General features: G+C 43.2%; 1 protein-coding gene across 1 annotated transcript in view; it reads right to left on the bottom strand.

The window, feature by feature from the left end:
• LOC144680093 (neural-cadherin) overlaps window positions 1–25804 on the bottom strand; it is a 298432-nt gene that overhangs the window by 122996 nt on the left and 149632 nt on the right. Inside the window, exons 2-4 of the mRNA XM_078541239.1 lie at window positions 18277–18468; window positions 14412–14637; window positions 3706–3910 (exon numbers count right to left, since the gene is read on the bottom strand). Coding sequence (XP_078397365.1) covers window positions 3706–3910; window positions 14412–14637; window positions 18277–18468 — 623 coding nt within the window. The remainder of the gene's footprint in view (window positions 1–3705; window positions 3911–14411; window positions 14638–18276; window positions 18469–25804) is intronic.

The raw sequence follows: 25804 nt of genomic DNA, 5'->3' as shown, positions 1-25804 counted from the left end.
GTCTGGAATGCAGGGTTTGGGAATGGGGTCAGGAATCCCAGAACTGGGTTCGAAGCACTATTTTTACACCACCACAGAGTCTCCCCAACTCCATGAATATCCAGCCCATTGTTATAGTGCTTCATGTATTGGATTGCAGATAGAGTCATAGGGTTATACAGCATAGAAACAGGACCATTAGCCCATCGTTTCTGTCCTGGCCATCAAGCACCTTTCTATTCTAATCCCATTTTCCAGCACTTGGCCCGTAGCCCTGTATGCTATGGCGTTTCAAGTGCTCATCTAAATACTTCTTAAATGTTGTGAGAGTTCCTGACTCTACCACCCTTTCAGGCAGTGTGTTCCGGATTCCAACCACGCTCTGGTTGATCATTTTTTTTCTCAAATCCCCTCTAAACCTCCTGCCCCTTATCTTAAAGCTAAGCCCCCTGGTTATTGATACCTCCACTAAGGGGAAATGTTTCTTCCTATCTACCTACCTAAGCTCCTCATAATTTTGTATACCTCTATCAGGTCCTCCCTCAGCCTTCTCTGCTCCAAGAAAAACAACCCTAGCCTATCCAGTCTCTCTTCATAGCTGAAATGCTCCAGCCCAGGCAACATCCTGGTGAATCTCCTCTGCACCCTCTCCAGTGCAATCACATCCTTCCTATAGTGTGGCGATCCAGAACTGCACATAGTACTCCAGCTGTGGCCTATGCAGCTCCAACATAACCTCCCCGCTCTTATAGTCTATGCCTCGGCTAATAAAGGCAAGTATCCCATATGCCTTCTTAACCACCTTATCTACCTGTGCTGCTGCCTTCAGGGATCTATGGACATGTACACCAAGGTCCCTTTGATCCTCTGTGCTTCCCAGGGTCCTACCATTCATTGTGCATTCCCTTGCCGTATTAGTCTTCCCAAAATGCATCACCTCACACTTCTCAGGATTAAATTCCATTTGCACTGCTCTGCTCATCTTACCAGCCCAACCATATCATCCTGCAATCTAAGGCTTTCCTCCTCACTATTTACGACACCACCAATTTTCATGTCATCTGTGAATTTACTGATCATACCTCCTATATTCACGTCTAAATCATGAATGTATATTACAAACAGCAAGGCTCCCAGCAACGATCCCTGCAGTACTCATCAGAGGCTTCCAATCGCAAAAACAACCTTCAACTACCACCCTCTGCCTCCTGCCACTAAGCCAATTTTGGATCCAATTTGCCAAATTGCCCTGGATCCCATGGGCTTTTACCTTCTTGACCATTTTCCCATGCGGGACCCTGTTAAAAGCCTTACTGAAGTCCATGTAGACTACATCAACTGCACTACCCTCATCTACACAACTAGTCACCTCCTCGAAAAATTCAGTCAAATTTGTTAGACATGATCTCCCTCTGACAAAGCCATGCTGACTATCCCTTATTAATCTCTGCCTCACAAATGGAGATTAATCCTGTCCCTCAGAATTTTTTCCAACAGTTTCCCTACCATTGATGATAGATTCAGTGGCCTGTAATTACCTGGTTTATCCCTACTACCCTCCTTGAATAATGATACCATATTTGCTGTCCTCCAGTCCTCTGACACCTCTCCTGTGGCCAGAGAGGATTTGAAAATTAGCGTCAGAGCCCCTGCAATCTCCTCCCTTGCTTCACAAAGCAGCCTGGGATACATCTCATCTGGGCCTGGAGATTTATCCACTTTTAAGCCTGCTAAAACCGTTAATATCTCCTCCCTTTCAATACTAATTTGTTCAAGTATATCACAGTCCCCCTCTCTGATTTCTACACCTACATCATCCTTCTCCACAATGAACACAGATGACTGCTCTGAAAAGAGCAGGAAGACTGAAGAGAATATCCAGAGCTTTTCTCCTCTTGGTGCTGCATTTATAGTAGTTTAATGAGGGAGTGAATTGCTTGCCCGGTAACTTGCACACTCTCTTAGCTAAAGTATTGTGAGTGGCATAGGGAGATACAGAAGCAGGTAAATGTCATTAATACAGTTAAATGGAAGATTATTGGTGACAGATTTAAATATTAGCTCATGCCTTTACATGATCCATCTCTGACTCTTTCCTTCCCTTTCTCATCTTTTCTACATCCATTTCAACCAATATCTAAATATAAGCCCACAGTTATCTTGACTGCACTTCTTCCCAGTTCAATTCCCATTCCATTCTTCTTCTTTCTTAGGGCAGGATTTTCCAGTGCCGCTGAAAATCAATGGACTTTTGGCTGCCTCTCCAAATTATCCGTTGCCGCCCGCACTGGGTCCTTTTGCTGGCAAGACTGGAAAATCCTAGCCTTAGTCTCCGTTACATCTATTCTGACAATGCCAGCTTACATACCAGCATTGCTGATAGGTCTTCCTTTCACCTTAATTGAGGATGCTCCTCCATGGTGCTAGACAGGGCCCTTGACCATGTCTGTCCCATTTCCTGCACTTCTGCTTCCCCCCTTCCCCTTCTCCTCGGAAGCCCAGTAGGATTCCCCTTTTCTTCACCTTCCACTCAACATCCTCCACATTGAACAGATCATCCTCCGCTATTTCCACCACCTCCAGTGTGCTGCCTCTATCAAATATATCTCTCCTTCACCTTTCAGCCTTCTGAAAGGACCATTCAGTCTGCGAAGCCCTGGTCCACTCCTTAATCAACCACAACACCCTCTCCCCTTCCTACGGCACCTGTCCATGCAAGTGCAGGAGATGCAATACCTGCCCTTTTAACGCCTCTCTTCCCATCATCCAAGGCCCAGACACTCCTTCTTGGTAAAACAGCAATTTACTTGTGCTTCCAATTTAGTATATTTGCTGCTCACATTGTGGTCTCCTCAGACTGGGGAGACCAAATATAGACTGGGTAATTGCTTCGCTGAATTTGTTCACTTGGTCCGCAAGCGTGACTCTGAGCTTCTGATCACCTGCCATTTTAATTTTCCTTCCCGCTCCCACTCTGATTTCTCTGCCATTTGCCTCCTATACTGTTCAAATGGAGCTCAGCAGAAGCTCAAGGAACAGTACCTCATCTTTCGATTAGGCACACCACAGCCTTCCAGGCTCAACATGAGTTCAATAATTTCAGATCATAACCACCGCTCCTGATTTTTCACAAAGCAGATGTTTATGATGATTCTACTTTATCTATTTACACCTCACCTTTTATTTATTTACTTGTCCCATTGCTATACCCAGGGGTCTTACACAATTATCTCCTTCAAAATTTGATCTCTCTCATCTTCCATTCTATCCATTTTGCTCATTCCTCCTATCCCCTCTTTTCCTGACTCTGAACTTGCTTCAAACCCTTCAAACATGTTTAATTGTTTCTAGTTCTGATGAAAGATCATTGACCTGAAATTCTGGTTCTCTCTCCACAGATGCTGCCCGGGCTGCTGAGTGTTTCCAGCATTTTCTGTTTTTATGTCGAATTTCCATCTTATTCTGTTTTTATTTCACATTTCCGGCATTCTTTGCTTTTGTGTTAAATATTACTAATTCTACTGCTCCTAACATAAGGAATATAATTCCTATGACATACTTTATTACAAAAAAATACAGTCTGCATTTCTGATATGTTTCAATATTCTTCCCTATATGTTTCATTATCTGTGCCTTGCTGAAAAGTTATACTTGAGAAAGCAGAAGTCATGTTTGAATGAATAGGGTTGTAAATTATTCAAATTACTCTTGCTTCCAAAATCATACCTCAGTGACACTGCTGAGCCCTGTGCCAGCTTCCAATACCCGCACCAGCAAATGGTAGAGGTGATGATCACTTTCAAAATCAATGCTGTGTATCAGGCTCAGCTCCCCATTATCCTGATTGATACTGAACAAGCTGCTGGGATTGATCAGCAAGGAATATGACAGAGGCTTCCTCTGGAATGAAATGGCTTCTACAACTGTCAATCTGTCAAAAAGAAGACACAAACAGTCAAAGAAAATATATCATATGTGACTAACAACCTTCCTTATACACTAAATACAAACCCCAAACTTCCCATTTAATTAATGAGCAGCGTGTAAAATCTAGAATATTATTTTCCTACTGATCTGAAGATCCGCATTTTCTGTCCTCATTTTACCATATGAAGTTATAGCTACAGAACATCTGTATAGGTTTCTCATATTTCCAGCTGGTATGAAAAATGCTACCAATATATTAAGAAACATCCTTGCCCCGAGAGCAATGGGTCATTGAATATATTCAAGGCTAGGTTAGATAGATTTTGATCGACCAGGGAGCCAACAGTTGTGTGTGTGGTGGGTAGGAGGCATACAGGAAAGTGGAACCGAGGCCACATCAGATCAGACATGATCTTATCAAATGGTGGAGCAGGCTCTAAGGGCCGAATGACCTATGCCTGCTTCTAGTTCTTGTGCCCTTACATTTGAGATTTTGATGTTTTTAACCTCCAAGATGAATTCCTTAGTTGATAGATAACTGTACACTGTGGATGGATCTCACCTGTGTAGTGTAGTTCTCAGGTTGTACAAATTCATAACTAGCTCTACGTTATATAGAGCAGAGGCCAGTCAATATGGCAATACTATAGATTTCACTAGTGTGTCACTAAGTCTACATGACATAGAGCAGAAATGTAGTGCTCAGCTGTATCAATCTGTAACTAGCTCCACATGACAGAACAAAGTTGAGACCTGTATGTATAAAGGTCTGTATGTATAAAGCTTAAATTGTATGAATGAAACAACCAGAAATAAAGGAGAAAATTGGGCCTCATGCGATTTCAGTCCACAGTGTTGAGGATTGTAACTCTAATGCAATAGTATAGCTAAAGCAATTACACCAGCAGAAAGTTGTGTTACGGAGAGGTGAGAGACAGGCAGACTGTATTTCTTCTATTTCTTCTCACCACCTGTTTGTAAGGAGTTTTGAATCAAAAAAAAAGTGGTGGTGTGTTGTCCCAATCCCTCAGTTTTTGTGATCCAATTTATTAATAATCCACAGCAAACTGGAGTTAGGATTAACTCAGAAGGTTACATTTAATTCACATTCAAAAACTCAGGGAAGGAGTGGGAGTGTCCACAGTGGCCCACTCCAAATACACCCACACACCACACACACACCCACACCCACACACACACATACACAAACACTCACATACAAGAACTGCCAACGACCTATTAAGGCCATTAAAAAACCAATTAACGTGATTGACAGACCTGCCCGTCCAACCTTAAGGTTAGTGGGCAGGCCGGGAACCCAGGCAGGCCTCGGAAAAATCATGGAACCTCATCCGCGGGCGGGATGAGATTTCATGAGGGTCTTTAAATTTTTACAAAAGATTTCAATAAAAGTTATGGACATGTCCCAACTCGTGTGACAATGTCACATGAGGGGACATGGCAGGGAAATTTTTCAAACCTCTTTATTTCAAGTTTTACATCGGAGACGATCTCCCTGAAGCTGAGGGAATCCGCCCACCCCCCGCCCCACCCACACAGGGAGCGCATAGCGCTTCCTGGTGCACATCATGCTGGGCGGCCTAGGCCAGTATTTATTGCCCTTGTTCAGTGGGTATTTAAGAGTCAACCACGCTGCTGGTGGGTCTGAAGTCACGTGTAGACCAGACCAGGTAAGGACAGCAAATTTCCTAGAATATTAGTGAACCAGATGGTTTTTTGTGACAACCGGCAATGGTTTTGTGGCCATCCTCAGACTTTTCATTCCAGATTTTTATTGAATTCAGACTTCACCATCTGCCATGGTAGGGTTTGAACCCAGGTCCCCAGAATATTAACTTGGGTCCAGTGACAGTACCATTATGCCACTACCTCCCCAGACAGCCAGTGTCTGGAACTGGCTTTGATTTTAGGACTGATAATGTCCCTGTCATTAGTTGTTGAGAGTTACCATCCATATGAGGGTCTGGTGTTGGGAAGCTATTGTCTAGGCAGACCCACTGATTCCGCTAGCAAGTGGGGATTTCTCAGATGCAAATAACATCCCTTTGGTTCCCTTTTGAATTTGGTCTGGTCTGTCCCAGGTGTGATATTAGCCTGTTAGTAGCTCTGTAGGCATAATGAGTTCAGATGTGAGAGCCGCCTGGCCTTTTGTGATTACAAGGAGTCTGTACAATGAGGTGTGAGATTCCAGAAGCTGAGAAAATAACTCTTCTGTTCTTGTAATTTCTGAGGGTAGGTACCAAAGGCCCTATGGTCATGTGACTTGTAGCAGCCATTTTTTTTGGCTCACCAATAAGTCCATTTTTAAAAATAGCAATAAGGATAAAGTTTTGAACAAACGGTGTTGGAGTTCTTCTCATGTCGTAGGAACCTAACAGTTTTAATATAGTACAAAGATTTACTGATAACTCATGGCATGCAACCCTGCCTAAAAGTTTAATAATGGAAACTGGGTAAGTCAGCTCTGATTTTCTGTAAGGTGCCTGCATTTACAATTTTATGAAACAAGTGATATTAGGTGCAGTGTATGTGCACTGTCAGGATCTCAGGGTTAAATAAACTCGAAAAAGCTAAAACAGCTAAATTATGGGTATGTTTAGTAAACTGTGCTCAAAGGAATAGAGAGAGATTTTAAATGGTCTAATTGTCAGCATCCTCACACTTCACAAATGCAGTTTTTCTTTAAAGCAGCAATATCTTTATGAAAAGATGTTTGGCAAACTTACAGCTATCTATGAACTGTCTTGGAATATTCATTACATTAAACGTACTATATAAATACAAGTTGCTTTTATTCTGAACCTTCATGCTTTTGAAACAAAGCAAAAGAGTTTACTCCAACGTTATTTCATGAAGACACAACTCAATTGAAACATTTTACTTTTTCTTCTATGCCATCACTGGTAAGCAGTCCCAATGGTTGGTTAGTATTCTAAAAGCATACTTATGCCGTGAAGACCACTAGCATAATTAACACGTAACATAATTATAATTTGTTCTTGTTTCAAATTCTATTTTCGCCTCTACCCAACATAAATGGCCCAGATCCTGGTATCCCCAGCATCACAGATGCCGGTCATCAGCTAATTCGATTCACTCCACATGATATTAACTAATGCCTGAAGGCACTGGATACTGCAGAGGCACAATACTACAATATCCCAGCTGTGGTACTGTAGTACTTGTGCTCCAGAACTACCATGCCCCAACCAAGCTATTCCAGGACATCTACAACACTGGAATCTATCCCGCAATGTGGGAAATTGCACAGGTATATTCTATCCACAAGAGGCAGGGCATTTCCAATCCAGCCAATTATCACTTCATTATTCTACTCTCAATCATCACCAAAGTGATGGAAGTTGTCATTGATAGTGCTTCCATGTGACAGTTGCTCAGCAAAATCTGCACACTGACGCTCAGTTTGGGTTCTGCTGGGACACTTGGCTCCTGACCTCATTACAGCCTTGGTGCGAATATGGACAAAAGAGCTGAACTCAAAGGTTAGGTGAGAGTGACTGCCCTCACCACCAAGGCAGCAGTTAACCGAGTGTGGCATCAAGGAACCTCAGCAAAATCGAAGTCAATGGGCACTAGGGGGAAAACTCTCTACTGATTGGAGTCATAACTAACATAAACAAAAGTGGTTGTAGTTATTGGAGGTCAATCATCACGGCTCCAGGACATCACTGCAGGAATAACTCACTGTAACTCACTCCTAGGCCCAACTATCTTCAACTGCTTCATTAATGGCCTTCCTTCCACCACAAGATCAGAAGTGTGGATGTCCGCTGATGATTGCACAGTATTCAGCACCATTTTTAACTCTTCACCTACTGAAGCAGTCCATGCCTGCATACACTCAGGCCTGGGCAATATTCAGGCTTGGGCAAGACTTCTTCTTCTTCTTCTTAGACAGTCTCTTGGGACCGAGAGTGACTTGCTTCCACTCCAATTCGATGGATTCTGAATTAGCTGATAAGTCCAATGTGCGATGTGTAGACTCTGATACATAAGGGGCAGGTGATACTTGAAGGATTGGGTAGATGAATAGTTTGGGGTTTGTGCATTCTCTGACACCTCAACTTCACCTCTGCATGTTCCTGACTAAGTCTCTCGATGTATTCAGTACCTTCCCGAATGAGTCTTCTCCATTTTGGTCAGTCACAAGGCAGGGTCTCTCATGAGTTGGCAGTGATGTTTGACCTCTTCAGGGGCTCATTGAGCACATCCCTAAAGCATTTCTGCTCTTTTCCTGAGAGTCTCCTGCTGTGACTGAGTTCCGAGTAGATCAGACACTTTGGGAATCTGGTGTCAGGCATAAAAGCGACATGTTCCGCCCAGCGGAGCTGGTATTCAGTGATTATCGCCTCAATGTTGGGCATGTTGGCTTGGGAGAGGACACTGCTGTTGGACCACCTTTCTTGCCACCAGGTTTGGCAGATCTTGCGAACGCGCTGCTGGTGGTACTTCTCCAGTGCTTTGAGGTGCCTATTGTGGGTCATCCCAGTCTCCAAAGCCAGTAGGAGTGCAGGGATCACTGCTGCCCGGTAACCATGACATTACTTTCAGGTTAGAGATCCCAATATATGGAAAATGGTCCATATTTTCCAGGATCTCGCAACTGATCTTAATCAATGAGGGAGGGTGATGTGCTGTGGTAGCTGGTAGGAAGAGGACATTAGTTTTTTGTGTAAAACAAAAATACCTGGAAAAACTCAGCAGATCTGACAGCATCTGCGGAGAGGAATACAGTTGATGTTTCGAGTCCTTATGACTCTTCATCAGAACTAAGGAAATAGAGAAATGAGGTGAAATATAAGCTGGTAAAGGTAGGTGGGACAAGTAGAGCTGGATAGAGGGCAAGTGATAGGTGGAGGGAAAGAAGAGATTGCCAAAAATGTCATAGACAAAAGGACAAAGGGGTGTTGACGGTGGTGATATTATCTAAGGAATGTGCTAATGGAGACATTAAGGGTAGCAAGCAGGACAAGCTAGTGGCAGAAGGCCCTAGTGGGGGTGGGGCGGGGGGTAGGGATCGAAATGGGCTAAAAGGTGGAGATAAAACAATAGATCAAAATAAATTTAAAAATAGGTGGGAAAAGAAAAAAATTTTTTTTTTAAATTATAAATTATTGGAAAAAGGGAGGAGAGAGTTCACGATCTGAAATTGTTGAACTCAATATTAAGTCTGGAAGGCTGTAAAGTGCCTAGTCGGAAGATAAGGTGCTGTTCCTCCAGTTTGCGTTGAGCTTCACTGGAACATTGCAGCAGGCCAAGGACATACATGTGGGCATGAGAGCAGGGTGGTGTGTTGAAATGGCAAGCGGCAGGGAGGTCTGGATCATGCTTGTGGACAGACCAAAGGTGTTCCTTTTAGCCAATTTCAATCTCTTCCCCCCACCCCACCCCCACTAGGGCCTACTGCCACTAGCTCGTCCTGCTTGCTACCCTTAATGTCCCCATTAGCACATTCCTTAGATAATATCACCGCCGTCAACACCCCTTTGTCCTTTTGTCTATGACATCTTTGGCAATCCCTTCTTTGCCTCCACCTATCACTTGCCCCCTATCCAGCTCTACCTGTCCCACCCCCCTCTACCAGCTTACATTTCACCTCATTTCTCTATTTCCTTAGTTCTGATGAAGAGTCATACAGACTCGAAACGTTAACTGTGTTCCTCTCCGCAGATGCTGCCAGACCTGCTGAGTTTTTTCAGGTATTTTTGTTTTTGTCTAGATTTCCAGCATCCAAAATATTTTGCTTTTATCTTAGTTTTCTGTGTGTTTAGTAAAAGGCCCATTGCCTCATATGCTTCAGAAAATAAAATAAATTCATATAGGTATTCATGTAGAATTGACTCCTGTTGCATTCTCAGACTGAGTTTCCTTTGCAATAACCAAATCTGTGCTTTTTCTGCTTTCAGCACCCTGTTGAACTCTGAATGCATTTTGCGGATTTTAAGCTACAGCACAGACACGATGGATGAAATTTAACGGTTGCGGCAGTGGGGCTCTCAACTGGTTGGAGAGCCAGTAGTAATCCTGCCGCAGCCAATCAGGGCCTTCCTGACCTGACTGAACACCAATCAAGCACTTGCCTGGTTGGAGACGCAGTCCTCAGTGTAGTCAGGAGGAATTTTCCACCTCTAAGAGCTGCCAGCCAATCAGAGGCTCCAATACCGGCAGTGTCACTGGGTGCAGGGTCACTGATGGTAATGCAGGAAGCCAGGCTGAAGAAGTGTCACTGGATGCTGGAGTGAAGGTAGGTAAGGCGGGCTTGCCAGGGCCAGCTGGGGAGGCCTCAGCGAGGGCTTGGAGGTGGGGGATTGATGGGGTCAGCTTAAAGGGCAGTGTGGATCGCCACACGTAGGCGATTCTTACCACTAGCAGGTTTCTCCTTTGGACACAGACTCCCACAAAGGAGGCCCTCCAGGCCACAAGTGTGATTCTGTGACTATAACTAAGTCAGGCTGTTGCTTGAATAGTCTGTGAAATAGCTCTCCCAATTTTGGCACAAGCCCCCAGGTGTGAGTAAGGAGGACTTTGCAGGGTCAACATGGCTGGGTTTGTCTGCGTCATTTCCGGTGCCTAGGTCAATGCCGGGTGGCCCATCCAGTTTCATTCCTTTTTTTTTGTCTTCATAGAGGTTTGATGCAATTAAATGGCTTGCTAGGCCATTTCAGAGTCAACCACACTACTGTGTAGGCTAGACCAGGTAAGGACGGCAGAATTCCTTCCCTAAAGGACATTAATGAATCAGATGGGTTTTTATGACAATCAACAATGGTTTCATGGTCACTATTGTTGAGACTAGCTTTTAATTCCAGATTTATTAACTAAATTTAAATTCCATCACCTGCTGCGGAGGGCTTTCCCGACTCACCTTTAGCTAGTCTGAGACTAGTTCAGGGCCAGTCGGGAAAGTGGCGGAGTGTCCACCCACCCTTTCCTGCCCCGATTGTATGGGCCATCCCCCAACCCCCCTCCTCCTTGCCTGCCTCTTGGGGGGGGGGTGGGGGGGAGACATTACATTCTGCTCATAGTACTGTTGGTTAACGGCAACACAAATACTGTGCATGTTTGAAATATTGAAGATTACAAGGCATAAAAAAACTATTCACCTTCCACTATTTATAGTATTCTTTGAATAACTATGTTTTCTTAAAAGTCCTGCTCTCTGTTTGGATTTACTCTTTAAAGAATTGGTATGAATTGGTATGTTTTCCTTGATTCTACAGTTGCAATTTTCATCTTCAATGGTCAATACGCTCTTGGGAGAGACCTTACAGTGACTTTGACAATCTTCTTTCATGTAGGAGTTCAAGCTCAGCTGGCTGAAGACCAGAGTTGTACAATAACTTTACAGTTGGTGCTGATACTGCAAGATAAAGTAGGTGCTCAGAGACTGGGTCAGTTCTGCAGGCAATGGTAGGAAATCTTCCAGCAGAGACAGGCTTGAGAAGCAGGCTGTTTTTCTGCCTGGAGGAGCTGCTTCTTGGTGGTTCACCATTGGGTGTCAAACAGCAGACTGCTTGTGAAGCTAAAGATGTAATACTGTGACTGTTCAAAAAGGCCAGAGGCTTGGGTCATGTGATGTGTCACATTAATGGTTAATTGCAGCTTAACAATCAGCCTCTGTGCTTCTGGCCAAAATTCCATTGTTCCTCCTTAGGAGAGAGACAAGGCAGTCATTTGCATCTCTTCCAGTATAGTGAGTTTCGACCTCTCTCTTTTGCGATAGTCCCAGTTGGGGGAACAAGTTTGTCTGCACTTCATCTGCTTTTGTTGATTACAAGGGTTCTGTACAATGAGGTATGAGATTCCACAGGTTGAATGATGAACTATTTCATTCTTGTAACTCCAGATGGTAGCTCCCAGAACAAAGGGCCAACCCTGTGGTCATGTGGCTTGAAGCAGCCATCTTTTTGGTTCAGCAGAAAATCTTTTTTTTTTTAAATGGTAACAGAATAAAGTTCTGGATTTCTTTTCATGCCACATGGAACCCAACAAGAGCTAAATATTGATATGCATTGCAGCAATTTTTTGTGTTTAAGATGGAAACTATGTTGACAAATTTACCAGTAACTTTACCTGCCCGACTGCTACACTGGTCGGATACATTTTTAGGAATGCTGGCTGCATAAAGTATATGTAAGTTTGGGGGCCTATTGCTTTTAAGGGCAGTCTATAAAATTGGTTTATGATTAGTGGAGCAGGCGCTGGTCCTGCCCTGTTCAGGATTATAAAGTGGCCCCTATGGGTGTCATTGGAAAATATTTCTCAAAAATGTATATGTTTTAAAAAACCTTCATGGTCACTCCCAACCATCTCCTCCATTGTTCACTCCAATCTCCACACAGGGCTTACCTTTAGGCTGCTACCACCGAGAAAATAGCTCGATAGTTGGTATTTGTAATGCCTAGCTTTCTGTGAACTTGCAACAAGTGCCATCGGTTCAAGCATAAAATGTTAATGAGGCCCATGGTCCAACTTTGAGCTGGTGTTAGGCCTCTCGGTTGGAGGCGGAGGGGGTGGGGGGAGTCTGAGCCCAGCCAACTTTCTACCCCAATATACTAAATGTGGCCGAAGTAATGATTTCTGTAGGTTTAGTCTTAACCTTTTGCTTTTGTATTCAATGCTCCTGGTTATAAAATCAAACATTCACATATTTTTTTCAAAATTAGCTTTACCAACTGTTCCTTTCACATTTAACTAGGTCCATCTGAACACTTAAGTCGTTTTTCTCCTCTACTCCTTTTGAAGTTTTGCAATTTAGTACAGATTTGCACTCTTCTTCCCAAACTGTACTGGTATATCTCTGTATAAAATTTCACCTATACAATATACTAACCTGACTATATCCTCCTAAAGTCTTGTATTGTCCTTATCAACGTTTGACCATACTCACTATTTTTGCATCTGAGATTGTGCTCCCAAAACCAAATCCAGATCACTTATATATATTAAGAAAATATATATGCTAGATTAATTGATCTCTGAGAAGCTTTGGGAAGTGAGGGGTGCCATGATTTGCCTCAATGTCCTCAGGTTAAATATTGGAAAATACAGTCTGGGTTTCCACCGTTGATTGCTATCCATTGGAAAGTACGTATGTGAGGATGTTAGATGGTCAAATTGAGTATGGGTTGATAGCCAGTCTGTACTCACTGTCTTGCCTCATGCATTAAAATCAGGGACGGCATTAGGACTGTACAAACTGTGCCATTCCACAGGGCCCCATACCCCAAGCCTTCAATGGCACCAGATTATATCGATAGTGGCTAGTATAATTGTCCAGTAAACATAGGAAAACCAAACCAAGTCTTTTAACAGGCACCCCATAAAGCAAACAACATCCTGATTTACACAAACGTCTGAGTGAGGTACTGGAAGGTGTCAATCCTCCCCATCGATCCGCACCACAGCATGAATTCATGATCTGGGGAGAAGCTTCAGTTGGGGGGGGCGCGGGGTGTGTGTGAGGTGGTGGAATCACAAAACAAGTATTTTCACGAAAAAAATCTGCATCCAAAACATTAGCTTGTCTGTTCTCCCCACTGTTGTTCCCTGATCTGCTATGTGTTTCCAATTTTTATGTTTTTGTTTCATGTTTCATGCATTGGCCATTTTTTTTGTTCACAAATGTATTAACTTCATCAGCCCTATTTACAGGAAGACACTAGCATGTCAACAAAACAGATCTTAGAAGGGGGCTACATAATCTTTCAACAATTTTTAAATAAACAAGTATGACATACATATATATCATTTGTAAAATCTTGATAAAGATTCACACACCTCATTGGACCAAATTATTCTAAAACGCACTATAAAATTTTAGAAGGAGGTAAGTGAAGAGTCAAATAAAACTTCTTGATATCCTGATTCATATCTTAGTAATTGAAATATATCTCCTTCATGTGCATGTTGAAACCAAGTAACACAAATCCTAAAATACAAAATCATTGCTTTGCCTCATTGATCTTTCGGAAATAGTGTTGCTCAGTACTGGGAAAGAGGAAGAGGACTAAAAGCTGTTGGGATATTCCATTTTTTATCCACATAAGCAGCCATGAGGGATGACATTGCTAAGGAAATTATTGGCTACAACATGTTTATTTCTGATAAACTTTGTTACACCAGGACCTTCTCCTATTGGAAATAATGTTTGTGGATTCAGGGATATTTATGAGAGGACAGTCTTGATAGAGTAACATTTTGCTGTCTCACGTTGACACATACATATTAATATGGATTTAAGAATGGTCCAAAATATTGAATTAATAAAACTTTTATTTGGAAATGGGGTTTCATTTTTTACTAATGTTCATTGCTATGTTTTTCTGGAATATTATTCCTGCAGATACATAATGACGTCAAAGATGTGCTGAAGGCATCTAGAAAATTTAAAGGAATGGTAGCTATTTAAATTGGCAATGTTTGAGCCAGTTGCCTTATAGGATCTGGCAGTCAATACTTACGGTTGTCCTGCTGGGGTATTTTCAGAAACAAAAACACTGTAGGACACATTGGTAAACTGTGGGGGTCTGGAGCCAACCAGAATGAAAATAGATGCAGGAGGGCCTTTGTTTCCCCGCTTATTGACAGCCAGCACAGTTAACACATATTCACTGCGTCTGAGCAGAGTTGAGCCAGTGGTCCTGATGATGCCTGAATTCTTGTCAACTTCAAATCTCTCTTCTCCACCTGTAGGTATCAGATTCATGACATGTGAAGCACATGAAGAAGAAGCAATATAAATCTGAGCCTTTAGCTATTGAATTATTCTGATAACATTTTTACTGTCTTTGGATTAAAAGAACAGGATGGACTTCAGCATAAATTAACAACGTTACCAAAGGCTGATTTGGGATATTAGTACAAAAAATAACACTGGTTGAAGAAATCTCAACATTTTTCAAACAAAATGCTTTCTGCAGAATTGAGTGGCATCACAAGCATGAAGATAAAGGCAAAATGCTGCAGATGCTAGAAATCTGAAACAAAAACAAGAAGTGCTGGAAAAACTCAGCAGGTCTGACACCATCTGTGGAGAGAAAGACATAGGGCAGAATTTCCTGCCTGCCGGGCGGGTGGGCCCGACCCAATCTCCGGCGGGTGGGGAGACAATCACCGCTGAAAAGGCGGGCCCCGCTGCCATTTTACGTGGGCGGGCCAATTAAGGCCCCAGCGGGAAGCACTATGCGCTTCCTGTGCGGGCGGGGGGGGGGGGGTGGATTCCCCAAAAGCGAGAGTGCGCTCTTTCGCGCATGCGCACAAAAGAGCACACATCTCCCTGCGGCTAAGGGCTGCCTCAGGGAGATCACTTCCACGTTGAAAAATACGAAAAATAGAGAAAAAAAAGTCCCTAACTCGTCCCCCTCATGTGACAATGTCACATGAGATGGGACATGTTCATAATTTACATAATAACTTTATTAAAATTTTTGAAACCCTGCATGAAACCTCATCCCACCACTGGATGAGGTTTCATGTTTTATCTATTTGCCGCTGGGGCCCCTGGCCTGCCCGCCAACCTTAAGGTTGGACAGACAGGTCCTTTAATTGTATAAATGATCCTGTCAATGGCCTCAATTGGCCATTGACAGGTCGGTGGGCCCGCAGCTGATTTTGCTGCGGGCCCACATTCCTGAAAATTTAAATGGGGCGGGATGACGTCGGGGGTTCCGCCTGATGTCATCCCGCATCATTTTACTCGTCGGTGAGCGGGCCCCGCCCCCTGCTCGTCGACGGCAAAATTCTGCCCAGAGTTAATGTTTTGAGTTTGTATGACTCTTCTTCAGAACTAAAGAGAAGTAAAATTAGTTCTAAGAAGAGTCATACGGGCTCGAAACGTTAACTCTGTCTTTCTCTCCACAGATGCTGTCAGACCTGCTGAGTTTTTCCAGCACTTTTTGTTTTTGTTTCACAAGCATGAAGGTTACTTTACTTTTAAATTAAAAATCTCATATTAGTGTAATAGGTAGATTATATCTTCAAACTTCAAAAGGACTTGGATGTCCTTGTTCATGAGTCACTGAAAGCTAACATGCAGGTACAGCAAGCAATTAAGAAGGCTAAGTGTATGCAGATCTGTATTAAAAGAAGATTTGAGTATAGGATTAAAGATGTCTTACTGCAGTTATATAGAACCTCGGTGAGACTGCACCTGGAGTATTGTGTGCAGTTTTGGTCTCCTTAGCTAAGGAAAGATATACTTGTCATAGAGGGAGTGCGACAACGAAGGTTCACCAAACTAATTCCTGGGATGGAGGGATTATCCTATGAGGAAAGATTAAATAGACTGGGCCTTTGTTCTCTGAAGTTTAGAAGAATGAGAGGTAATCCCATTCAATCATACAAAATTCTTACAGGGCTCGGCAAGGTAGATGCAGGAAGGATGTTTCCCCTGGCTGGGGGAGGGGGGGTTCTAGAACGAGAGTACACGGTCTCAGAATAAGGGCCAGACCATTTAGGGCTGAGATGAGGAGGTATTTTTTCACTCAGAGGGTGGTGAATCTTTGGAATTCTCTGTCCCAAGGGCTATGGAGGCTCAGTTGTTGAGTACATTCAAGACTGAGATCAATAGATTTCTACATATTAAAAACATCAAGGGATATGGTGATGGGGCAGGAAAACGGTGTTGAAGTACAAGATCAGCCATGATCTCATTGAATGGCGGACCGGGCTCAAGAGGCAGAACGGCCTACTCCTGCTCCTATTTCTTATATTCTTATGTTCTTATATTGTGACATGAGATGATGAATACTCTCATTTGTGAAGTTGTCGTGAGTTATTCAGTTAGCCTCACTCATGGAGACATTTATAATATCACATGGCTGCCTGGCCAGAACATACCTGAGTGGTTAGAATAGCCTGTTCCACCATAAAGATGTCTCAATGGTCTCATCTTTGGAACAGTGCAGCACTTCAGGCTAAGTTGGATTTTTATATTCTTCGAAGTCAACTCATTGCTTATTGCTCAATGACAACTTTGTGCTAATAAAGACTTTTCTAAGATCCCTCAATGCCTTCATTGGTTCCAATTCCCAACTTCAATTCAATGGTTCCTGGAAATGTTGGATGGAACTTAATGCCTCCTCGCCACTCCAGGCAAGTTCGGAGACAGGGGTAGGAGGGCGGTTGGGCTGTATGAAGGGGCAGGAGTGAGAGGGGTGGAGAACCCACTGCCCTCCCACCTCCCTCTGATCAAGTCCAGGGTGGGAATACTTGAGGGCTGCCTTCCCACCCAGAGGCCAATTGAGGCCCTTAGATGGTCACTTAATTGCGCTGGTATTCAACAAGCAGTAGGTGGGGAAATCGCCATTCAGGGAGGTTGCCCCGTTAGTTTTGCCAGTGACCTACTGGGGGTTTGTGGTGGTGGCAGGGGTGGGGGGGTCTCGTTCATGGGCACTCTGTGCCTGATTCAGGGACCCAGCATCAGGAAGGGGGCCCCAAAGGAAGCCTACCTCTGTCTGTGCTTCCAAATGCCCTCCCCGCCCCTTACTGGCAAGCCATACCCCGTAACCCCCATCCTGCCCACACTCACCTCTAATTGAAGATCCCCATGGTAGGCCCCATTGTAGTACTGACAGCGGCTACTGCTCTGGTGATGCTGACGCTATAGGAGAGCAGCCAGCCTGTGGCAGTTGGCAGCTCTCGGGGGTGGGATTTCCACCCTACTGGTGGCTTAATCTGACAGGAGACCCTATGTTGCCCAGTTATGCCCCTGACTATCTTAGAATAACTTTGGAGAAAAGCAACGTTCTTCAACTGGTGGACGAAACCTCAGTCGCCCACATTAAATCCTAGGCATTGTGGGGTGACAAGATCAAACTCAGTTCTCAAGGTTCAATAATTTAATTGCCTGCTGGTATTTATATATGGACCCTCAGTTGGAGAGTGGTCACTTGAGCAAAGTACTTGCAACCCTTGGAATAAGGTTAAAAAAAACATTGCTGGCTAGCAAATAACTGCCTATAACTTTATTCCATCATAACTAATCAACTTTCACAGGGCACAAAGAACATCTGTATCTCTGCAAGGAGTCAACACTTTCATACAAGAGGAAAGGAGGGAAGAAAGTTATCAGTAAATGGCTGAAAAATTGAGCTGGTGAGCTGGAATGGGTTGTGGGTTGGGAGGTGTTATTGATGGGAAGAATGGAACATTGGAATGCCAACTCAGTCAATCCTATCCTTTGGACTAGTGGATGGATTAAGAGCATCATTGGCTGAGGTACATGGGTTGGAGTAGATCATGGAAAAAGAGGGGAATACAAAAAAAAATCTAAAACTCCTACTTTTAAAACATTTGGCATGATTAAAAATTTTCTAACTTTCTTACCTTCTGTTAAGTAGTATTCTATTCCATCAGTGGAATGGTCTGAATCATCCCACGCAGAAAGCTGGAAAACAGGTGTACCCTTGGGAGCATCTGAAGATACCACCGTTAGATAGGGGAACAGCTGCATAGTCCACTCTGGAAAGCTTTCCCTCAACACGTTGATTGTCAAATGGGATAGGTACCAGTCTTCACCTGCAAAAAGCCAATAGCCACCACATTGTCTCTCACATTCTTTTTTGAGTGCGTCATGATGACTTTTTCCAAAATACATTTCATTTTTCCAACTGTTAATTGCAACATCCTGTAGAAATAGTACTGTGAACATTGTAAAATGGTTCCTTTAAGCTCAGCACAATAAAAGTTAACAGTGCAATAGAACAAAGAAAGACTTGTATTTTTATTGTGCCTTTCATGATTTAGAGCATCCCAAAGCACTTCACAGCCAATGAAGCAATTATGAAGTATAGTCACTGTTGTAGTGTAGGAAATGTGGCAGCCAATTTATATGCAGCAAGCTCCCACAACAAAGTGATAATGATCTGTTTTTTCATGATTTTGATTAAGGGATAAATAGTGGCCAGGACACCAGGGATAATTTCCTGCTCTTTTTCAAAATGGTGCCATGACCTCTTTTACATCCAGCTTACAGGTCAGACTCAGTTTAATGCCTCATCCAAAAGACAACATTTCCAAATGTGCAGCATTCCCTCAAAACTGCATTGAGTGTCAGCCTAGATTTCTCTGCTCAGGTCCTGGAGTGGGACTTGAACCAAAAACTTCTGACACAGGGAATGCTACCAAAATCAGCATCAAGACTTTCGCTATTATATATCTCAGGACAGTTTGGATGCACCACTGTGCCCAAGGCATGTTACTCAGGCTCAGGTTTAGAAAAATACCCACCCAATTATGTTTCTCACTCCAGTCATCATGACCTTCTGGCGTAAGATTGCAAATTAACTCTGCCTTATGGCAGATTCCTGGGCTGGACTTATAACTGGCTGAAATCGCTTAAACCAGTTCTACCAAGAATTTTTTCAAGTTGAGGGAAGGGGGGATTTTCAACACATCAGTTAGGACTAATTCTAAGAGAATGTATACTAAGTTGTTACCCTCTCTCACCACATCTCTTGAGGAATGGAGCCTTTCATGTACAGAGTACTGACTGTATAACAATTAAAGAGCCCAAACTTATACGATATTTTATCATGTCATCAGAACTTTGCAAAATATTCAAGCCAATTAATTACTTTTGACAGCCCCAAAGACAGTGAAATCAATGAATGGCCAGATAATGTTTCAAGTAGCTTTGGAGGAAAGAATGTGAGCCAAGATCCCAGAAGAACTTCCTCCTCTTCAGATAGTACCATGGGAAAATTTCTTCCACCCGAGTAACAGAAAAAGTCTTGATTTAACATGTCATCCCAAAGACAGTGCCTCCTAAAATGTAACACTGCCTCTGTACAGGCTAGAAATTGTGTTACAAAGTCCTTTGTGGAGGTTTAATTTGTGACCTTATGTAGAATAAACACCCAGCATTTCTCCACTAAGTCAGATGATTCGCTATCTTGGGATACCCATTCCCTGCTGCCCCTGACAAAACGTATCCCTTTCACGTTGGCATTTTAATGATTTACAAATATCTTAGGAACAGTTCTAGTGCACAAAAGAAATTATGAGAAGCCCTGGATGAAAGAAGACTATTTCCCCCCATCAAACCTCGTCCTTTCAGTTCACTAACTCTTGTTATCAGAGTATCTAACTGCAATTTGAAGAACTCCAATGTTTCTGTCTCCATGACCCAGCTTGGCAGATTTATTTCAAATATTTATTCCTCTTTGAATAAAAAATTCTGATAGTTGAAAAAAAAATCAGTCATTTCCAAGTATGTCCTCTGATTTTACTTTCCTGGCTTAATTAAAAGTAATAATCTGAGTGTAATTTAACTATGCTACTTAATATTTTACATATTTCAGTGAAGGTCTTTCTTAATTGCCTTTTTCAGACTGTAGAGCCAAAGCCTCTCTAGTCTTTCTTCATCCCTTTTCACTTGGGATCAGTGTTGTTCTTCTTCCCAGTTGACTCTGTAAAAGTGAGAATTTGGTTCAGGGATAGCATGCTTGTCTCAGTCAGACAAGTATAAGCTCAATTCCCATTTCAGCACATAATCTAAACTGACACTTTGGTGCATTAGTGAAGGAATGCTGCACTGTCAGATTTGTAATCTTTTGCTAAAACATTTAGTATAGCTCCATTTGTCTGGTCAGGTTGATGTAACAAATCCCATGGCAGAGCCTGACTCACCGAGCAAAGTCATGGGAGATGTGCTAGTATACATAAAAGATCAGCTCCAAAATGGAAGCCTTCTGACCTCCCTCGAAAATAAATCTCACACCTGACGTACAGCAAACTCACTTTCAAAATTGCCAGTGTGGGCTATACCCATCCACTCAGCTGAATGGATATTATCCATGAAACAGAGTAGCAAGGGCAGGAAAAATGAGATCTGAAGAATTTCATTGCTAAATGATCTACAGAGTGACGTTGCAGGATGGGTAGCTGGGGTGCAGTTTTTAGTTCTGAAGCTTGGTTTCAAATTCAGTGTAGATGAGTTTGATAAAAGTCTTGTATCTGTTGGCTTATAAGCACCTTATGTAAAAAGAGTCTGTGTAGCCTCAAGTCAGTTCCTAGTAAGCATAGGGCCACAACACAAATTTTCCTCAAATTCAGTACTAAACTGGCAATCACATTAGAGAGGCCAAGGAGGTTGCTGGCATGAGAGGTGGAAATCACATGACTTGGTGCAGGCTGCTGTCCTGTGTTTGGTGTTAATGCACATTGCAGGGGAAGGGTAGACAAAGCTTCACTCTCCATCTGCCTTGCACTATATCTGACTTGCAAATTCTTCTTGCAAATTTTGGATGCCTGAAATGGGAAATTATTGCACTTTGCAGCACTCAACTCCCTCAGCCTGATAATCAGAAACCTATTTTTTAAAGACATTACTTAGAGCTAAAACACTAGCGTTCAAATGTTACATTTAAAGTAGGGGAAATAAAGGTTTTTTTTAATAAAACTATTGTGGATACAAATGGACAGGAAGAAAAATTAAGTAATTTTCAGACTCAGCTGGGCATATTGCGAGGAACTATAAACACAGAGATATTGTGAGGACAAGGCAAGGAGATGTCAAATTATGAGAAATATTGGCAACATATATTCCATAGACTCATGTTATTATCATCATTAGGTCACCACTGGGACTCGACTGGAGGATCATAATGGGGTAACAAATGGAATCTTTTGAACTGCAAACTTCGCATCTCATTTGGGAACTAGTTTGTGTCTCAGTTTTAATAAATAAATAAATAAAATAACATCAACAACTCCTAACATAACATCAACCCATCATATGTTAGATCCACTGCCAGCTGGTGGATGCATCAGCTGCATCTGAAGAATCATTTTTCATGGGCAACTGCAGACGTTAAGTCCCAGATTGCGTGTTCTCTGGTATTTAATGGCATAACATGCTTTGGATTATGGTCCCTTTGATGAACTAAAATGCTCAGAAAATGAGCTGCATTCCTTTCAACAGCACAAGCTTTAGAAATCAATGGAGTCTTGATAGAGCTAAAATTTGAAGCAAAGAAAAGCGCACAGTGGGTGATGGCTGTAGGGACAAAATGCCCTTTTAGTAGTTTGCCGTAACCACGGTGCTCCATCTGCTTGATGGGACTTGCACTCTTATTAGCATACCTACTTTTACTCTATTGTTCCTGTCTGCAGCGCTGATCTTGTGGAGCTGAATAGCTCTCTGATGGGTGTGCTGCTGTTTAATTGACAGTACGACTCCTGTTTGAGGAGTAATCAGTCACTCAGTGGTAAAAGTAATGGAAGTGTGCCATAGATACAGTGATACGAGTAAACACACCCGCCTCGATTTTTCTTTAAGCTGTGGTATGTGGGGTGGGAGGGGACTGGGATAGTTGGCGGTGGATGAGTGGGGAATGTTTACTAACAACAGCCCTTACAATTAAGCACAAATACTTGTTCTTTGTTTGTGTAAATCTGTGGGCAGCGACATGATGTTAGTAAGGTAGCTAATCAACAAAATCAACTAGATGGAAGACAGGGGCACTCCCGGATTTACACAGCTAAATAAACAACTAGTATAAACTCTAGCATATCAGTGACAAGCAACTACCAACAATTTCATCAGTAGCTCATTTCTAATTAGTGTTTGGTTTCTTTTTCAGGCATCAAGCATGTTAAGGCTTCAGTGAAAATACTGTGTACTGAAATCTCTGTGTTAATGAATGACCAGATGCTGTTGCCTTGTGCATGTCCTAAAGGGCACTGCTGTAAAAGCAAAGTAAACACACTCAAAATAGGTGACAAATTAGCGTCACAGATTAATAGTTTGTTGTCAGTCATTACACAAATACTGTGTGAGGGAAAACACAAGTTACTCCATTGGATGTTTTTCCAAATATTTTGTTCATACATTGGACCCTCCTGAGTTAATTCAGGGCATCAACAACACTTAGAAAGTTTAGTCAGTTGTACCTTTAATAGGTACAATGCCCCATATGGTATGGTAAAGAGGCCTACAGACCAAAGGAATCCTGTGATAATCCCTGATCTATGCTGAGTTAGCTAATCTTGCTAGGGAAGCAGTTGGGTGGTCCAAATTGGTTTTAGAGCCCCAAAGTTAGGGAAGAGAGAGATCATCCAAAATTCCTGCTAGAAAGTGTGCTTGTTGGTTGAGAACGGGATTGGTGCTGTGGTGCCCTCCACAATTGAATAGTGTGTTGATAGTCACACGCAGGACGGATGAAGCACCTGCATATTGCAGGTGCACATGGAACTGTACCTCAATAACTGTCAGCATCTTCAGGACAAGAAGGGAAGAATTGGAAAGTTTTTTTTAAAAAATCCATACTTAAAGTCTGGATTTTCACTGAGTTGAATTGACTTGGAAGCCCTTTAAAAATGGTGAGTGGGTCCCAATTCTGGGGATCCCGACCCCATTCCTGGGCTGTGTAATTCTTCAGAGGGCCTTTACAGAGTGCAGGCTGCTTCCTGTCAGGAGCCCACATCCGGTACTCCTGACCTGGCCAGCTCCATTGCGAGATAGGCATCTCCTACTCCTCCACAATTTTCATGGAGTTGGGCCAGGATTTTAAAGAGTCGTGGTTCATGGCCGCTTAGTGGAGTTGTGAACCCTAGTGTGCATGAGGGGACCTTTTAAAAGGTAAGTTCAAAAGATCCCCCCCATGCCACCTACGCCAGCTATGCCAAGTTACACACCCCACCCACCCATCAGACCCATCATGCACCCATCCTAAGTTTTGCCCTTCCACCCAGCCCCTCAGGCCCTTCACACCCTCTTTGCCAAGCTCTGGCATTTCCATGCACATTGGCCCATTTACACTTCCTAGAACCAATTAACACCACAGAGTAAAGTAGGATGTGTAAAGATTTGAAAAACTGTAATCCTTTGATCACTTTCCCCTGTGCTGGGGAAAAAAATCTGCACAAGCTAATAAAAGTGTCAATCATACAGGCCCTTATAAGTTTCCAAAACCACAAATCACAAACACTTGAAACCATTGTTAAATTGACTGCAGAGATCAGAGACACTGAGCTGTAAATCAAGCAATGCATCCTCTGGGGTGCAGGTGTTCTGTTATTCTAATAGTTGTTGGGACACTCAGCAGAGTAATTTGTAATTACCCTGCACCCGATCCCATTGAGGTGGGCAGTACACAAACCTTATGCTGCCAGCTCATCTAAATCTTTTCCGCATATGGTCTAGTGTGAATCATGCTATTGACTGGCTGCAGGCTTAGCAGGGGATCTCAAGTCCATGCACAGCTGGGACAATGTACAACAAGCCTGTGCCTCTTAAAGTCAGCCTGTCCTCTTAAAGGGGAGCTGCATTCATGCAACAGAAGCTGCTGCACCTGTCTCTGGAAGGCATGGTTGGAAGATAAAGAACAGAAAATGGAGCAATAAGCCAGAGGGAAGGCTCCTAGGTTCTCAGATGTGGCCTTAGTGATGGAGGTGGAAAGGAGGGGAAATGCTATGTTTCCGCAGGGTGCCAGGATGTCCTCCAGGCACACTGTGAGAAGGGAATGCAAATAGGGTGGCCAGGGAGGACAATTCCCAAAGACTGGCCTTGAGAACCTGGCGGTAGTGCCAGAGAAAGTTCAAAGACTTCACAGGGGTGGTCGAGGCCAGTAAATGCATCTTAAAATGACAACCTCTACGCAGCGCTTCACAAGCCTCTCACATTGCTCAATGCACCACATCCATCAGCAAACAAGGCTCAAGTCTAACTTTCAGATGCTACACCCCACCTTCACACACTTATCAAGACTGCCTTTTCACAACCACGTCTCAGAGCTTCTATATACCTCCAGCTATTAGGCTATGGCAGGCACGTCATCCAAACACATTACAATACCCTCATTAATACCCTAACCTCTCCCCTGAAGGACAAGATGGCAAATAACTGCAAGGATCAGCAGAGAACCAGTGGGGTACAGGCATCCTTGCATCTCCTTGGCCCTCTGGAGGAGACTGCCCTGCATCATGGGGCCAGTTAGGCCTGAGGTATTGCATCAGGCATTGCTGATAATATTGAGGATAATATTATGTTCCTGCCTGATTTTTAAAAAAATATTCATTCACGGGGTGTGGGCTTCACTGGATGGCCCAGCATTTATTGTCCATCCCTAGTTGCCCTTGAGAAGGTGGTGGTGAACTGCCTTCCTGAATCGCTGTAGTCCATGTGGTGTAGGTACACCCACAGTGCTGTTAGGAAGGGAGTTCCAGGATTTTGACCGAGTGACAGTGAAGGAACGGTGAACTATTTCCAAGTCAGGATGGTGAGTGACTTGGGAGGGGAACTTCCAGGTGGCTGTGTTCCCTTCTATCTGCTGCCCTTGTCCTTCTTGATGGTAGTTGTCATGGGTTTGGAAGGTGCTGTCTAAGAAGCCTTGGTGAATTCCTGCAGTGCATCTTGTAAATGCTGCTACTGTGCATTGGTGGTGGAGGGAGTGAATGTTTGTGGATGGAGTGCCTATCAAATGGGTTGCTTTGTACTGGATGGTGTCAAGCTTCTTGAGTGTTGTGGGAGCTGCACTAATCCAGGCAAGTGGGGAGTGTTCCATCACACTCCTGACTTGTGCCCTGTAGATGGTGGACAAGCTTTGGGGAGTCAGGAGGTGAGTTACTCGTCACACGATCTCTAGCCTCTGACCTGCTTTTGTAGCCACAACATTTATATGGCTAGTCCAGTTCGGTTTCTGGTCAATGGTAACCCTCAGGATGTTGATAGTGGGGGATTCAGTGATTGTACTGCCACTGAACGTCAAGGAGTGATGGGTAGATTCTCTCTTGTTGGAGATAGTCATTGCCTGGCACTTGTGTGGTGCGAATGTTACTTGCCACTTGTCAACCCAAGCCAGGATATTGTCCAGGTCTTGCTGCAATTGGACTTGGACTGCTTCAGTATCTG

This window comes from Cetorhinus maximus, chromosome 4 (genome assembly GCF_964194155.1).
Source record: "Cetorhinus maximus chromosome 4, sCetMax3.hap1.1, whole genome shotgun sequence".
NCBI classification, from domain to species: Eukaryota; Metazoa; Chordata; class Chondrichthyes; order Lamniformes; family Cetorhinidae; genus Cetorhinus; species Cetorhinus maximus.
The sequence above is the reverse complement of the archived record's forward strand: the minus strand, read 5'-3'. Positions and strand labels throughout refer to the sequence as shown.